Source organism: Symphodus melops (assembly GCF_947650265.1).
Source record: "Symphodus melops genome assembly, chromosome: 13".
NCBI lineage: Eukaryota > Metazoa > Chordata > Actinopteri > Labriformes > Labridae > Symphodus > Symphodus melops.
Window position 1 is genome coordinate 13,652,027 of NC_136703.1, and position 16,659 is coordinate 13,668,685.

Here is a 16,659-nt window from a genome sequence, read left to right on the forward strand (position 1 = left end):
GCCCCCTCGCTCCATCACTCCTTCCTTCTCTCTCTCTCTCTCTCTCTCTCTCTCTCTCTCTCTGTTCAAAACTCTGCTGTCTGCCTGCTCACATCAACTACTATCCCTTCCTGTCCCCCTCACCACTTTTCATACACTCCTTTCATCTACACATCCCCCTCAATTGCAAAAAGAGACACACACACACACACACACACACACACACACACACACACACACACACACAGTGCCCTCGCTCCCCCTTTGTCTTTCTACCTAATTTTCCAGCAGCGTTTTGCTTCCTGATTAATGTGTGTCCATGAAGTTAAGGTCAGATAGAAGGATGGGGTTGCCATATTTGTTTTGTGTTTAAAGTTGTTGGTTGTGTAAGAGGCGAGAAGCTTCATTGTGCACACTATTTTTTTTTTTTTCTAAAACAAGTGAATGTACGTGATGGAGAGCTTTGTTTCCCTCTCCCCATCTCAAAACTTTTGAGCACAGATAACAAAACGTGCGACAGAAAAAAAAGAAAAAAAATCTGGCTTTCAGCAGCTTTTGAGAATAGAAATCACATCTTTGGCCGTCATGAAAACAAAACGTGTCACAATGATTTTCTTTGCACATTGCAGAAATGATTAGGCAGCTGCAGGTGTTCTCCACAGAAGGCTGCAGGGCGGGCCGAGTGCACAGAGTCAGATGTTTGTGTCTCATGCACTCCAACACGGATAGACAAATGAGTAGACAACGATTGTGACAAGTGAACTCGATGCACGCTGCAACATTTACTTGTTTTAATTGACGGTCAGAAAATAACCTTTCAGCATTCTACCAGTGAAAGCAAAATGTTGTTTGGGTGCGGGAGTGTTTGCCTTTAAGGCTTTTTAATGTTTGTGTGTGTTTGTCTGTTGTATAAATATGGAAGAAGTGCTGGAGGGACAGAGACACAAAGTACAACACGAGGGTTGGACTAGCCTACTGGTGTGTGTCTCATATCTGCATGTGTGTGTGTGTGTGTGTGTGTGTGTGTGTGTGTGTGTGTGTTTGGAGGGAGACTGGACGGGTGAGAGAGACAGTGAACATGTTTGATGTGCTGTGATAACTCTGTCCGGTATGTGGCTTCCATGGGAACTCCCTGCCCCGGGGACATTGGCGAATAAGCTCCTGTTTAAAGGGCAACTTCCCTCTCTTTATTGCCTGTCCCACCTCCTGTTTTTTTTTTTTTTTTGCCCCCCTCATCTTTTTAGCCTTTACCTTTCAGACTCACTGTACACTACAGTATGTCTCCTTCTATAGCCTGCAGCGGCTCAGATCATTCACTGATGGTCAAAGTTCATGGTGAAATGATGTGTTGATTACTCATGAAGATATTCAAAGTATTTCATTTGTTTTAACTGATAGGAACGTGTTTCACTGGTTCCTTTATCACGTGTGATGATTTGCTGCTCTTCCTTTATTTATTTTTGATCAATTTCAAATGTACGTCATTCATTGTATTGATGATGATCTTGGTTTAAAAAAAAAAAAAGGAAATTCATCATCTTATCATGTTTTAATGATAAAAGACTGTTATTATATTTACTGTATTTATAGACAGACTCACAGAAAACAACATTAGCCGAACCCTGTTGTTGCATTCAGGTGGCGTTATAAGACAGTTCACACAGTAGTGAAGTCGTGATGCAAACATGAAACATGCTTTGTGGTTGAGTTTAAAGCCTTTACATGCCAACACTGTAGTCAGTGATGAAGTTCATATTTGAATTGTTTCCCCTTTGTTTGACTGAAAGGTGTGTTGTGAGAGGCTACTAGCTAAAATGCTAATTAGCGCCTCTCTCTCACTCGGAGCATGTGTGTCTGTGTCTCGGGAATGTCGCCCAACTGGAAGTCTCCCTCGTCCTTCAAGAGCCTCTTAGCAGTTGCTCTAATATCTGCCTATTGTGTTTTCAGTTTGACTGGCAGCTTCTGGCATTGCATGTTCGAGTCCTCCCATTTGAGTCAGGAAAGACAACAGGCTTGATGTAAAGTGTTAATGACTGCGTTATAAAAGAGATAAAAGCTTCTGAGAGCCTCTCCATGAGCACCCAGTGGGCACGGTGGGCTTTGCTCATTAAAGAAAAAAAAAAGAAAAAAGAAAGGTCTAGACCTGCTGCTGTGTTTCTGAGCCCCCAACGTCTAACGGAGAAGAACACATTTCAGTGAGCCAAAGAGACTGCACGTGTGTGCTCCTCGACGACCAGCTTTACAGTGTAAAGTGCTGTAAGTGTGTGTGTGTGTGTGTGTGTGGGGGGGGGTCGCTGTATGTACTCCTGTTCAGTAAAGTGATGTGTTGAGTAGCCATGTAAAGATTATCGCTAATCGCAGTAATATGGTGAAGTGTCAGCAGCTGAGGAGGTCGGTTGTAATAAGTAGGCGTCATCGTGGCAGTGGAAGCATTTTGGCTTCCCCAAGACAGAAAATGAAAGAGGTGAGACGAAAACCGCGTGGAAACATTGCAACGAGACGGGGAACGACACAAATAACACCACCGACATGATGCAGCGTTTAATCGACGCCACGATGAGAAGCTCAAATCATCTCCAGATTCTCTCCGAATAAATCGTGAGAAAATCGTACCGTGAACCCACTGTCGTGAATCACATCGCTTCGAGAGTTGAGTGAATCCTTACGTCCCTGGGGTTGAGTTGTCCTGACCCACGCTCCATTCCTCTTCAGTGCTGCTTCGATTGTTGGGACGCCCAATTCCTGCAATTTTACTGACTTAAAACTTTACTTGACTCTTTAATGTGACCTTAATTAGAAGCCCAGTCACACCCCAATTGTTCCGTACTGTGCCCGAGTACGATTGCTCCCCTCTCCCCCACTGGTCGGTCTGTGTTCACATTACTAACATGATTGCGTATGCACGATGCACACAAAGTAGGTTTGCAAAATTCACCAGAAGCAAAAATAAGTTTTTGTTATTTCTGAGATGCCAACAACACTTTTCCTTCTTCCGTGCAGCTCCGAGGACAAACTCTGCTGCACTGAAACAATGTTTTTTTTTGAAACAACAAGAATAAGCCCCCTTAGATACATGCTGGTTTCTCGATCTTGATTAAAATGATGATCATTGGCTGTCAGATGGCAGAGGAGATCCGATACCCGGGGCCAGATCAGGAGGAGAAGTGGAGAGAGAGAGATGTTCTCTAAAAGATGCCCATGGGTGTACACACTCCTTCACATACACACTAAAACAAAAAAAAACAGTGAATGAATTGCATCATCTTGCCATGTCAGAGGACAATAGCTGTGTTTAGTTTCAGCCTGTGCTGGCAGAGGATTACACTGAGGGCCCGTTTCAAACTTTCTATTATCACCCTGCCTGAATGCTTGACTTGAGTAACACTGTCTGTGGATCCTAATCATAATCAAAGTTGTGGATATTTATGAGCTCTTAGTTGCAGTTGTGTTGTCGTCTCTCGAGTGTAGTTGGACAATCCTTTCTGAGTATGAATTATTCACACTCCACTGACCTGTAGTTTATCATCAATGTTTAATGAAAGGATCGCATACTCTCTCCAGAAGCTCTCTGTTGCCTAATGGAGCTATTGAACAAGCCGCTGATATGAACATGCACTCCGAGTTTGATGAAGCCAGTTTAATTCTTGACTTTACGATTTTGGGGACTCTTTGGTTTGAACGTGAAACATCAGTAAATATTCTCTCCTGGGCAGGTTTTCTTTTTGAGTACGAAGATTTCCCGTGTGAGTTTGAGTTACACTGACCATCTCATGACCTCGGGTCACTTTGACAAGCAGCTGTGGAAAAACACCATTTAGGGCCGTTCGTACGTTTGTCCCCTGTGTCTGACTGCTAGAAACTTTGTCTCAATAATGGAGCCGTTCAGTTTGTACACCATTTGAAGTTTTCGTTCATATTTGTCAACCTCACAAGCTTCATTAGATGCATTAACTGAGCTTTACAGTTCACGTCCTCAAGAGTTTCTCTTCGCAAGAATTAGCTGAGGTTTGCACTACAAGAAAGAGCTAACGTCAGTCTTATTCTTCTAGTGTTATGATGTATCGCTTCATATCCAATCGTGTTTCATTTACACATCTATGACTTTTTCTCCGAGGATTATTAATCCCAGCTCCATTCTTTACAAAGATATGACAACAACAGAGCAATGGCTCCCCTCCCCTGACTGTCTCAATATTAATGCAATGTCTTTTTTTTTTGTCTTGCAGGTTTCACCTGAGGATCTTCATGCAACAGTTGGAAAGAAAATTCCCAACAGCCTTGAAAAAAACCCCCCCTTTAGTGTTTTGTTCGTAAGAGCTGTGAGATATTTGGTTGACTTTGATTAGTACTTCACAAAAGTGGGGTTTAATAGAACAATGTAGGAAATGGTGAGGAGGAACATGAGGAAAGAAACGTTTGTCTTACCGCTGTGGTCTCACCCTCCTCTGCCATTAAACACTAACTCATAAAGGAGACGGCGAGAGGCGGAGAGGCGGGATAGGGTCGTCAGTTCAAACGGAGACGGTCACCCGCAGCGCTGGAAGAAACGCCGAAACACTAGCAGGGGGTGAGTGGGTGACCACAGAAAGAGGGAGAGACGGGGACTGACGGAGGAGCAAAGGTTTGGAGGAGGAGGAGGTCTAGGAGGAAGAGTGGGAGAAGCCATTCCCCATGGCAACCGACCCAGGAGAGCCGACAGGTACCGGGGACACCTCGGAAAAAGCTGATGGACGGATGGAGGAGGATGCAGAGCGAGAGGGCAGGGCCGACCATCAGAGGGAAAGGACACACAGTACCCCGTCGGATTTCCCCTCCTCCCAGACTCAGGAGAGGAAACTGGGAGAGGATGGAGTAATCCATGGGGGAGGAGGAGGAGGAGAAGCCAGTAAGGTCGCTGAGGACAACCCAGACAGACGGATTTCATTCTCCACGCCTTCCTTAACAGCAGACTCTGGCCAGAAGCGACTGAGGAGGGAGAAGCGCTTCTTCAGGAAGAGCGTGGAGATTTGTGAGCAGGACGATGAGGTGGAGGTGCCTCCTGAGGCCCCCCACAGTGCCCCCCACCTGGAGCTGGGCTCCTCGGACTCAGTCTTCACCAGCAGTGCCAAGCAGCAAGGAGCCGCTTCATCCTGTGCTGCAATGGGCCATGACCCATCCTGCCCCAGCTCCAGCCAGGAGCCTGGCAAGGACGCCTCCTCCACTGCACCCACACAGAGGGGGAAAGAGAGGGACCGTGAGCTGGAGGAGGAGGCCGAAATGAAGGCTGTGGCGACGTCTCCTGGAGGCAGGTTCCTCAAATTTGACATTGAACTGGGCAGAGGAGCTTTCAAGACAGTATACAAAGGCCTCGACACAGAGACCTGGGTGGAGGTGGCATGGTGTGAACTTCAGGTAAGAGAAGCTGTTTTTCACTTTTTACTCACCATGATGCCAGATACTCAACCATAAATTTTAACTCTGCCTTTTATTTAACAATTAGCTGAATGATTTACAAAAAAGGTCTAATAAAAGCACTGAAATAATCCAATATGTGCACAGAAACCTCAGAGGTAAATACTTTAAAAAACATTACTTGTTTTTAATTGACTGGCTTTGGGGGGCTTTTAAGCTCAATGTTGCTCTTTAAAAAATGCAATCACATTAAATGTGTACCAGGAGCTTTTCGGTTAAAATCTAGAAATCTCTGCACGTTGTCTGTTTGCTTTTCACACAGCAAGTTTGAAATTCAATAAAGACAGAGGTGAAACGGAGGAGCAGTGCTTGTAGTTGACAGCACAAAGTGAAAGTGGAGGCATGGCCTTTTCTAGGACTGTTATAAATAATAGAATCACGGCTGACAGCTCTTCTTCATATCTTGCGAGGCTATCCTATAAGAGGAGGCTTTTTTTTGTATTATTAGCCTGAATTGTAGGAATTCATTCATTATTATTATAGTTATATTTTAATATTGGGTAAAAAGCCTCTTTTCGTTGAAGAAAAAATGTCCTTCTCAAAGAAGCTAATTTATCATAATCATGTCGCTCATAATGTACAAAATATTATCAAAGTTCATGTTCAGATATTCTGTATTTGGTTGTCAATTAGGGCGAGCTATAGCATGTGGTCTCTGCCTTCTCTTGTCTATTATATGCAGATATGAGGTATGAATTGGAAATAGTTGCGCTCTGTGAATGGGAGGCATTTTGTGAGCGCAGAGCCATAAGGAACACTGCAGCAAATGTAGGTGTAACAACGGCAAACATGACTGTAAGAAACTGTCTGCCATGCAGTGACATTGCAGTGGGAAGATGATAATGAATTGCTATGAATGACCGACAACCGAGCACTGTTCAAGTGTTCACACTGTAAAGACAACCAGACTTGTCAGGAGAAGTAATGGGAAACATTGTTAGATGTTGGGACTTCAACTCGTGGTGGGAGGGAGACACACTTGTGGAGGAGAGGAGAAATGCATCCCTCTGACTCTTGGCCCCTCAATAGAGAGCAGTGTTATGGTAAGCCGTCAGATTTGACTGGCGGCTTTGTGTGAGAAAAGTCAGTCATGTGTTTGGTTTGGAGCTAATTCCAAAACAGAAGCCCAGACTAATCCTTAAGATCCAGCTCTGTCTGTTGGACTAACAAGCAGCAGGTTCTTCCCCGTCACCGTTTTCTTCACAGGTGATTCAGCTTCACATAAGCAGCTCTGTTTATCATAATGGAACAGCTCATGTTCAGTCCCACTTAAATACTTGATACAGTCTGTTTGCAAAGGTGTTCTGTTTCACCTTTCATAATAATGCCATCATAAATATATTCATGTCCTGCCACCAGACTCCATTCTCTCCTGACACCAGCACAGGCGCTGGTCTGTTTCTTTTGCTGGTAAAGCAATTTGAAAAAAAAGAAAAGACAGTATGCGTAAAATGAGAACTGTGCCCATATTGAATTTTGTCATTATAGATTCATGTTTATGGATGAAAACATTTTTTAAGGGCGACAGGAAACACACCAATTATAATAGTCGGAAACACCTTTTTTTCCCCTAATCGATACTTATATAAATATAATAAACAGGATGACAGCCTCTTTATAAAAATACAGACTGGGATTCTTATAAAAGGAGCAACAGAAAGAACAATAGAATAAGGCAGAGTGATAAAGAGAAAGACACAGGAGGTAATGGTGATTGAAAGAGCGAGAGGCAGAGGGGGAGACAGGCAGCCAAACACAGGATTACCATGGCATCCCTCCCAGAGAGCAGCCGCCGAGCTAATGCTAACTTACCACATGCAGGGAGACACATGGACATACATAAACACATGCACACACAGACACTACACAGCTACCAGGTCACACGTCTAAAAATTAATTCAGGGAAACATTGTAGTCAGCCAGGTCACGTGACCTGTCAGTCAAACCAAAGCTTACACAGCGGTTCGTTGCAAATTGCAAAGTGGCATAAGGACAAACTATACCCATCATATGATTAGCTTCCTATGGTATTTATTATGGAGTAAGAAACATGTAATGCTATTGTTGGACACAAACAACTCTTCTAAAAGGTTATCTGTTCTACACGATTGTAGTTTCTTGAATTCAAACTATTTACTGTAAATGAGGGTCAATGAAATGAATGTGGCGTTTACCAGAATGCTGCATGATGGGACAAGAGACTATTTGATGTAAAAGGCTGCTGCCCTGTGAGACTGCAGCCTGGGAGCACCTCGCTCTCCTCTAGTGTCCACAAAAAGAGGGAAGCCAGGGGATTAGCTGTCCAAATGCAGCTTGAAAGAGAGTGTAATTAAAGTTCACAGTGCGGACACCAGCGCTCTTATTTCCTTTCCCTGGGAATTCCATCCCTAACAGGACAGAGCGATGCATCGCCCATGCAAACAGTTTTCCCCCTTGTCACCTTTAGAGGATATGTTTGTGTGTGTGTGTGCCTTGTACATTTATTCCATCTATTCAGCATGCAAGCTGTTGCTCTCTGTTCGTCTGTGTCAACATGTGCCACTGTGTGTGACTGACTCTCACCCTTCCTCACTTAGCCTCCCTCCATTTCTCCCTCCATCACTTTTTTGTCTGTGTGAGTGAGCATGCAGAGTGATCCAGGGGAGTTAATTACAGTGGGTGCCTGTGAGGCTGGAACAAAAACCCTGCACAGACAGCATAACTCGGGCAGCAGAAACCAGACTGGTTCAACCCAGTTATCCCAGACTGGTCCAGCTCAGCTCTGCTCAGCTGTGCCAGACTCTCATGAATACAAAGACCAAAAAAAAAAAGAAAAAAAAAAGAGCAGAATATTGAAGTCAGCCATGATTACCTACTTAAATATTGTTGTGTGATTTGCAGTTCTAGAGCCTCTTAAATTTATACTGAGAGATGTGCTGCATTACATTTACCTCGGAGCTGGGAACGACGTCTCACCTGAGTCGAGTATGTTCCAGCTCCAGGAGAACCTTTGTTTACCAGACGATAACAACACACTGCACAGAAATAACATTCAACATGTCCACAGATAGAACTTGCACGACACTTTGGATGTGATTGATTTAATCACACAAAAAGAAAAACAAACGGCTCATAAACAATACAATTACAACTTTAACGGAAAAGCCATGTCGGATTTTAACTCGCGCTACTAAATTTTCTCGAACTTTCCGAGAACAACATCAGGGGGCGTTCCAGTTGACACTTCTTGGCAATTATCTTTTATTACATGATTGCAAAAAAGTAAAGCAAAAGACTCCCAGTTCTAATAAATAATCCTTCAAGTAAACCTATCCATGTTTTATCTCCCTTGAACCATTTTACAACAGTAAACACTAATGAAAACAGTGCTTTTTTTAAACCTCCTTGTGGTTATGAAAGAGCAGTCTGGTCAGACCAGGAAGAGCAAAGACGACTATTTATGGGTGATCCAAATTAGGAGAGGCAACATTAAATGGACTACAGGCTGATGGACTAGACCGGGATGGAATCAATCCAACCATACTGACCAGCCACATTCTCATCTAGGACACTGAGAGCTGGCAAGTTTCCCTCAGGCTGTAGCCACATAAGCTAACCATCAATTAATGGAAGATTACTAATCAATGGTTCGCCCCATAACCATTGGCAGGAGCCATGTGGTCAAATCAAAATTCAATAAGTTTGAGATACTTGTGATAAAATACACATGAGTATTGTCTTCAAGCACAGACTTTTCCATACAAAGGTATTGTATTGAAGTGGGGTTTATGGGATCTACCCCCTTGTGACTAACTTGACAATATGGTATATAAGTATAAAAACCATGAATGAAAAACAGCTGCGTTATTAAAAAAAAAACCCTCCTGTACAGTGTGTTCATGAGGACGATAACTGATTGGACCAGCATCGTTTTTTGACCCAGGCTGTAAACCTGTGAATATGAGCTGTAAAAACAGGCTTTTAGGATGAGCTGTGTGTGGACTTTCGGGGGCTCTTGGAGTCAATCTCAAGCGGACCCTCGATGAACTGCAGGATTTTGAACTTCCATATTGGCTTAATTTTTCCAACACTGGAGGTTGCTGCTTGTATAGAAACAGCTGAGGAAGAGTCTTTGACGTCTTTCTAACTACTGTCATCTCCAAACACATCCGGCTGGCGCAGTGGCTGGAGGTCTTTATGGTGAACTTGGCCTACTGGCCTGGGGTTCTAATCCAGAGGGAGGGTCAGCTCCTTTAACAGCCCTTTACCAGCAATCTATCTTGTTAGTCTGATCTGTTATAGCTTACACTAATCTAATCCTAGCCACCCGCCACCCCAGATTTTCAAACACTGACATGCTTTCAGAGCCCTGCACTCGACACACACACACTCTTATAAATAAAACCTACAGTAAGTAACACACCTTTCTGTTTTCTACTGCAGTGCTGATCCCACTGTAGCTGAGGCACACGAAGGGAAGCCAGTCCCTCACATGTCTTGCAGGGCATTTGATATCTGACACTCAGTGTATGCCAAAGTAGATGTTTTAGGGCTCACGTGCTTTGAGGCTCATGACTCCGGCCTTCTAAAATAATATGCACTTTGACTAATCGAAAGCCTAGAAAAGAACTATTCAAGCTCAGGTCCGTTTTAGCAGTGACGATCTACCAAATCTATCCTGTCCACTTCCTGTTTTATGAGGCTACTTAACCTGCTGCTTGACCTTCTGCTCCACCAGATGTCTGATCCAAAAAAGAACTCGCGGTGCACAACCTGGTCTTAGGTCTTACTCTGTTTACCAAGTTAGAGGACTAAGGCCGTGGCAGGGAGGTGGAACGTGACTTCACATGATATGACCTAACTCAGTATGTTCATGTCTAAAAAACAAACAAACAATGATGTTATTGTGTATGTGATTACAGTCACTCACAGTTACATTATATTTGCAGACTACAAGTGTTTGCTGAGACTGGATCAAAGTGTATTTATAACAACTTTGTTCACTAACTCTAGCCAAACTAGAACTAAAAATAATCACTATAGTGTAATATAATCGAACAGAACCCCAAAATACAGTCTGGAAGGTTGCAATAGAGATACAAATCAACAGACTCAAACAAGTAATTATTATTATTACTTAATTATTTCTCAGACTGCATTGTGTTTTTTCTTGTGTTCTTGTTTAATAAGGACATAAAAACAACATGTTAATAGGAAGTTGTCTTTGATGTGGCTCAAATGACAGTTAAGGGAACAATGGATATTCACGTTTCATAAAAAACTGTCTGTCTGAGCAGGAAGTGACCAAGTGCAGTAAGGGCAGGTTAGACCTCCAACTCCATCTCACTTTTTTTTTTATATATAATTTTGATAGCAACATGATTGCTGCCATTCCACTTTTATGTACAACACAATAACCAAGTAGTATATGTAAATACATGTTTTGCATTCATTGTTATATCATCTAAATCTTGTTTTAACGATGTGTTGAAACACCATGGCTATTTGTCTTTGTAGGGTTGCACAAATGGAGAAACAAAGAACTGCCAGGTTAATTTAGAGGAAGAAAGAGCATCAGGCTTTGTCCTGCTCTCCTGAGCAGCACTTTCTCAGCCTCATTCTATTCCATGGTTTTCTTTCATTTCTCTATTACCATTCATCTATTGGTGCATAGACAGGTGCAGACAGACCCTTTTTCTACCCAATCGCTGTTTTTGTTTGTCGGCTTTGTTATGTAAATTGCTGTTGCACCAAAGCAGTCACAAATTGTTGTAATATTTGACAAGAGTATTTTAGGAGTGTTCTCTTACATTTATTACACCCTTCAGCGTGATTGGTGACCTGACAGCAGTATTTGGGTGTGTTACGCAGTCTTGGCAACGGAAAGAGGACTGTTGCATACTGGAGGAGCGTGTGTCGTCATGTTTTTGTTGTTCTCTCTTGTCTCTGGGACGGATGTGTGTAGGCCTATTTAAAGAGCTATGCACATGGATAGGGTGAGAGGTTTGTGGGAGTCCATGTAGACAGAATCTGCCTAACTGAACTCTATCTGAACTTTGCCCACCCCAAGGCTGTCTGATGCCGCACTCAGAGTGAGACACAATAGACGCTGAGGAGGCAGCAGACAGAGACACAGCCTGTCCCAAACTGTTCCAGACAGTGAGGCAGAGTGATGCTCTGAGTGAGGAGGACAGACGCACCAAAAATCTGAGCCAACATCAATTAAAAAATAAAGCAGGAGAGAAGACACATTCAGATATTTCTGTCCCCACAGTGATCATTAAGAGGATTCGACACACCTCCACACACTCACGCAGGTGCATCGGCATGCATGTATCAAATATGTCGCAAAGAGGAGCAGCCTTTTGTTGATAGTACGACATTCCTGTTGAGAGAGGAGGGCTGGAGAGATCGCCTGTACCAGTACTTCCAGAAAAGGACACTGAACCAGCATCGACTCGGAGAGTGAAGAGATGAAGACGAGAGACAGACTCAGAAGGGAGACATAGACGATCTGTTTATTTACCCAAACATTGTCTTTGGCAAGCTTTGTGTTAAGCAAAAAGCTCAGCATCAATGGAATCGATCTGTGGAAAAAGTCAGTGTTATGAAGAGACTTCTATTTATGGTTTGTTACAGGCACTGGCTGTCTATGGACTCTGTTTACAACTTGCTTTGACATGAATGATTTCATGTCGCCATAAACGAGGACTTCTTTTTGGTCCTCTATTTCAACCTTTAGACGCCATCAAGTGACAAGCGTGCTTTCTTTAAACATTTTAAATTCATCATTAACACCATTTCTCTGTGACTTGATATCCATAGAATTAAAAAAAGGAGATGGCTGAATACACTAAAACTGATCGACTGTAAGAATACTGAAAAGAAAGGTTTACATAAAAATACACAAATAAAAGAAGACATGCATGTTTTTAACTGGAGAAGAGAACATCTTTACCGCACAGCACCAGGTCTTATAAGAAACTGTGTGACAATGTTTCTATTCTCTGCTGCCTTTGACGTGCTGTCTGTGCCTGTGAAGTAGATTTCAGCCGCATCCACATGGTCTGTTTAACTGAAGATATGAGGAAGAGGCAGTTAAATGTGTTTTATGAATCTAAGGCTTGGGTGTTGTCTCAGCAGCAATGCTGCATGTCTGTATTGCTAGTACCATCTAGTGGCTGCAGGTGTTAATGAACTCCCTGGTGGCTGCGCAGAGTCAGAAAAATCAATGAACAGAAAAGCAGTGCAGGTGTCATGCACAATTCGTGGACCTTCATTAGTCGATAGTATTAAAATGCCTGACGGTGTATGGGAAAGGCTCGGGAAAATGTGCCTTTACAATTTTTTACCTTGTTGGTATTTCTCTCCTCAGGACCGCAAACTGACCAAGGCGGAGCAACAACGCTTCAAGGAGGAGGCTGAGATGCTGAAGGGGTTACAGCACCCTAACATCGTCCGTTTCTATGATTCTTGGGAGTCTGTGCTCCGCGGCAAGAAGTGCATCGTACTGGTCACTGAGCTCATGACTTCAGGAACACTTAAAACGTAAACAAAGCCTCCTCTGAACAATGATTTACTCTAAGTGGAGATTGTTTTCCTATTTGTTTAAATTAGTGTAACACTTTACATACGTTTAAAAAAAACAACAAAAACAAAAAACACTTGAACCAATTCATACGAATCTGTCTTTGGAAGCATTTGAATCTAATCACTATAATGTCCTTATTACCAACACACTATTGAAAGTGTTCTATTTAATCATGATAAACTTAAATCTATTTACGATATTGTTAACTTTCGTGGACACAATCTACCCGTCTGTCAGTGGTTAATAACAAGTTAACTATTAGTTTCATTACATTAATCCTGCTTTTGCTCTGTCTGCACAGTTACCTGAAACGCTTCAAGGTGATGAAACCCAAAGTCCTGAGGAGCTGGTGTCGTCAAATTCTGAAGGGGCTTCACTTTCTTCATACCAGGACTCCTCCCATAGTCCACCGGGACCTGAAGTGTGACAACATCTTCATAACAGGCCCCACAGGCTCAGTGAAGATCGGTGACCTGGGCCTGGCAACTCTTATGAGGACCTCCTTTGCCAAGAGTGTCATCGGTAGGCTCGATAATTAGACCAACTACTTTGGAGGACAATGCCAGGAATCTAGTACCTACATTAGCAAACTGTAAAGGGGCCTATGAATATACTCTTGTTTTGCATCAGCACATATAAGCTTTTAAGAGCCTCTGGTGCCTAGAAGTAAAGATTATAATTTGTAGAGTCACACTCAAATCCATGTGGACAGCACTTAACGTAAACAGAGACCTTTTATGAGGATGTTGGCTATGTAAGCCAACATAAGCTGTGCACTGAGTACCATTTAGCACAATTAACTTTAACTCAGGAAGCAAGAACATTTTACTGGAAGAAAGAACATAAAAAGTCATTCTTAAAGTGATGTTTGTATCTTCTTTGTGAATCTCTTTGTGACATGAATTACTTATCGATGTGTCAGACCATTTGAGACTTTTATTCTGCGTTTTATTGACTGTCATCCTCCATCTGGTCCAAACAGGAACCCCAGAGTTCATGGCTCCAGAGATGTATGAAGAGCACTATGACGAGTCTGTGGATGTGTACGCATTTGGGATGTGCATGCTGGAGATGGCCACATCAGAGTACCCGTACTCAGAGTGCCAAAATGCGGCTCAGATCTATCGCAAAGTCACAAGTGTAAGTCTCACAAAACAAAATAAAGTAGCGTGATTCTAACTATTAGGCTGCACGCTGAAAATAACTTCAACAAACTGCATGAAAAATCCTCAAATCTAACACACTTGTTTCCTGTTAAAGCAAGTAATTGCCAATTTCTTTTCTGCAGGGGATAAAGCCAGCCAGCTTTGATAAAGTTAATGACCCAGAGATCAAAGAGATCATTGAAGGTTGTATTCGTCAGAACAAGAGCCAGAGGTATTCAGGTTTTACTGCACGACGAAATGCACAATTTCTAATTAGTCAGCCATATATACATGTTCCTTGTGATGCCTTTTCCTTTGACAGACTCTCCATCCGGGACCTCCTGAACCACGCGTTCTTCGGAGAGGACACGGGGGTCCGGGTGGAACTGGCAGAGGAGGACACAGGCACACAGGACTGCCTGGCTCTGCGGATTTGGGTTGAAGAGCCGAAAAAGTTGAAGGGGAAGCACAAAGACAACGAGGCTATCGAGTTCAGCTATGACCTAGAGAATGACAGCGCTGAGGAAGTGGCTCTAGAGATGGTGAGACAGACAATTTACACCTAACCAGTACAAAACAGGGCTTTATGGATGCCTTCTGGATGTTAGATAGGAAAAGGTTCTGAAATGTAAAGATACATCAGGTTAGGGAAATTCTTCTACTCATTTATCAGCTTTTTCATGGTAACTTCTTGTGACCTAGATTTACTTTAACCTACTTCTACTCATTGGTAGTGGTCTCTCTTGGTCTCTTTCTCTTTCTTAGGTAAAGTCCGGATTCTTTCATGAGAGTGATGCCAAGGTGGTGGGAAAATCCATCCGGGACAGAGTTAATCTGATCAAAAAGTCACGGGACCGACGGCAGCAGCAGCTCCTCCAGCAGCAGCAGGGCTATGAAGAAAGAAGAGACTCCGCGCTCCCCTCCTACACCTTCTCTCATCCTTCCTGTGTGTCCTCACTGGGGCCGATGACGGCTGGACAAACAGGAGGCGGAGGAGTCGCAGGGCAAGAAGGTGAGGAGCTGCCTGAAGTAGACCAGCATGTGAGGCAGCAACACATTTTCAGCGGGACAGCACTTAGTCTTCCAGGTAAGCATACAACTTAAGCCCCGTTTCAACCAAGCGGTCCGGTATGGATCTGTACCGTTTTGGTTTGGGAAAGCCTGATCATTTCCACAGCCAACCGTGTCATATTTGGTAGGCGACGTCTAAGCCGGATGCCGATAACCGCATCAGCTACGTAATAGCCTGACATTATAGCAGCACGACGCAGTGTACCCCGCTAATAAATTCAACAAAGGAGAAAAAAGTGACACAAAAAACGAAGACAAACATCCAGAAATTTACATGACATCTACTTTGTCATTGCAGTGTTTCCCCCTATATGCATTTAACAGCGGCGGTGCACCGCTCCTGAAATATGACCGCCACTGCTGCTTTTTCAATGAGAAGAGAAAGGAAAGTAATGAAAGGAGAGGGAGAAGAGGAAAAGAAAGGATGCAGCCTCAGCATGTCTCTTTAGAAACTAACATTCTATTATTTGTGCGAAGGGGTCAAATGTGACCACCGCTGCTGATTTTTTCTTTTTATTTAAGAGAGAGGAACGGGGAAACGAAAGGAGAGGAGAAATAACTTTATAGTATTTTGTGTTTCGGACGCTTCATATCAGGACATTTCACACACTCCTGAGTGAGAACCTGTGCATTAGCATGTGGCTCTTTGTTACAAAACGCAATCCAGCTTTGTTTCAGAGAAGGCTGTGTGCCTCGAGGAGAAATACAACCGAAAAAACAATCGACTGTATTTAAACATGGCGGGGTTTTGTTTTGTCTTTTAATGCCACTGTCTTATGTGACCAATCAACAGACTGCAGTGTTTAGCTCCACCTTTTAGGGTCAGATCGATATACTTCGCACCCCAACAGAAGGGTTTCAAAAAGTAGGATGGTACGGGTCGCTAATTTGGGGATCTTTCCCATTTTGTGGTGGAAACACCACAAAATGTATGCCGTACTGAGATAAACCGAACTGAACCGCTTGGTGGAAATGGGGCTTTAGGTACCGGAACATTACTGCTTTATTATTAACAACATGGAAGAATACACAAATATAACAGGTCTAGTAAACAATGTGACTTAACATTCATGATTGTGTTATTTGTCAATCACTCAGCAGGAGAGAGCATTGGGTCTGCAAGCTGTGAATCTTATGCAAGTGGACAGAGCCAGGCGTACTCTCAGCAAGGAGAAGCATACACACAGATAACTCTCCCCCTGACAGCATCTGTACGTCATTCTTTCACTTTACTGAATCATGTGTTACAATTATCAGATCCAGGTGGCAATTATGACATGAATAAGGGTAAATTGAACAGAACTGTTTATCATTATGTGTGGACCACTCACAGCGTATCATATCGCATCATATTGTGTTGTATCGAATAGTATGAGTGACCCTGCGAGTCTCACCCCTATTATTCATGAATAACACCAAATATATCAATCAATATTAATTAGA

At 43.0% G+C, this 16,659-nt stretch overlaps 1 protein-coding gene across 3 annotated transcripts in view; it reads left to right on the top strand.

Moving 5' to 3' along the window:
• wnk3 (WNK lysine deficient protein kinase 3) overlaps positions 1–16,659 on the top strand; it is a 34,826-nt gene that overhangs the window by 3,383 nt on the left and 14,784 nt on the right. For all 3 annotated transcript variants that reach the window (XM_079359628.1, XM_079359629.1, XM_079359630.1), the window contains exons 2-9: positions 4,206–5,370; positions 12,785–12,957; positions 13,302–13,522; positions 13,983–14,140; positions 14,289–14,377; positions 14,468–14,687; positions 14,911–15,232; positions 16,315–16,427. In XM_079359628.1, coding sequence (XP_079215754.1) covers positions 4,651–5,370; positions 12,785–12,957; positions 13,302–13,522; positions 13,983–14,140; positions 14,289–14,377; positions 14,468–14,687; positions 14,911–15,232; positions 16,315–16,427 — 2,016 coding nt within the window. In that variant the 5' untranslated portion in view covers positions 4,206–4,650. The remainder of the gene's footprint in view (positions 1–4,205; positions 5,371–12,784; positions 12,958–13,301; positions 13,523–13,982; positions 14,141–14,288; positions 14,378–14,467; positions 14,688–14,910; positions 15,233–16,314; positions 16,428–16,659) is intronic.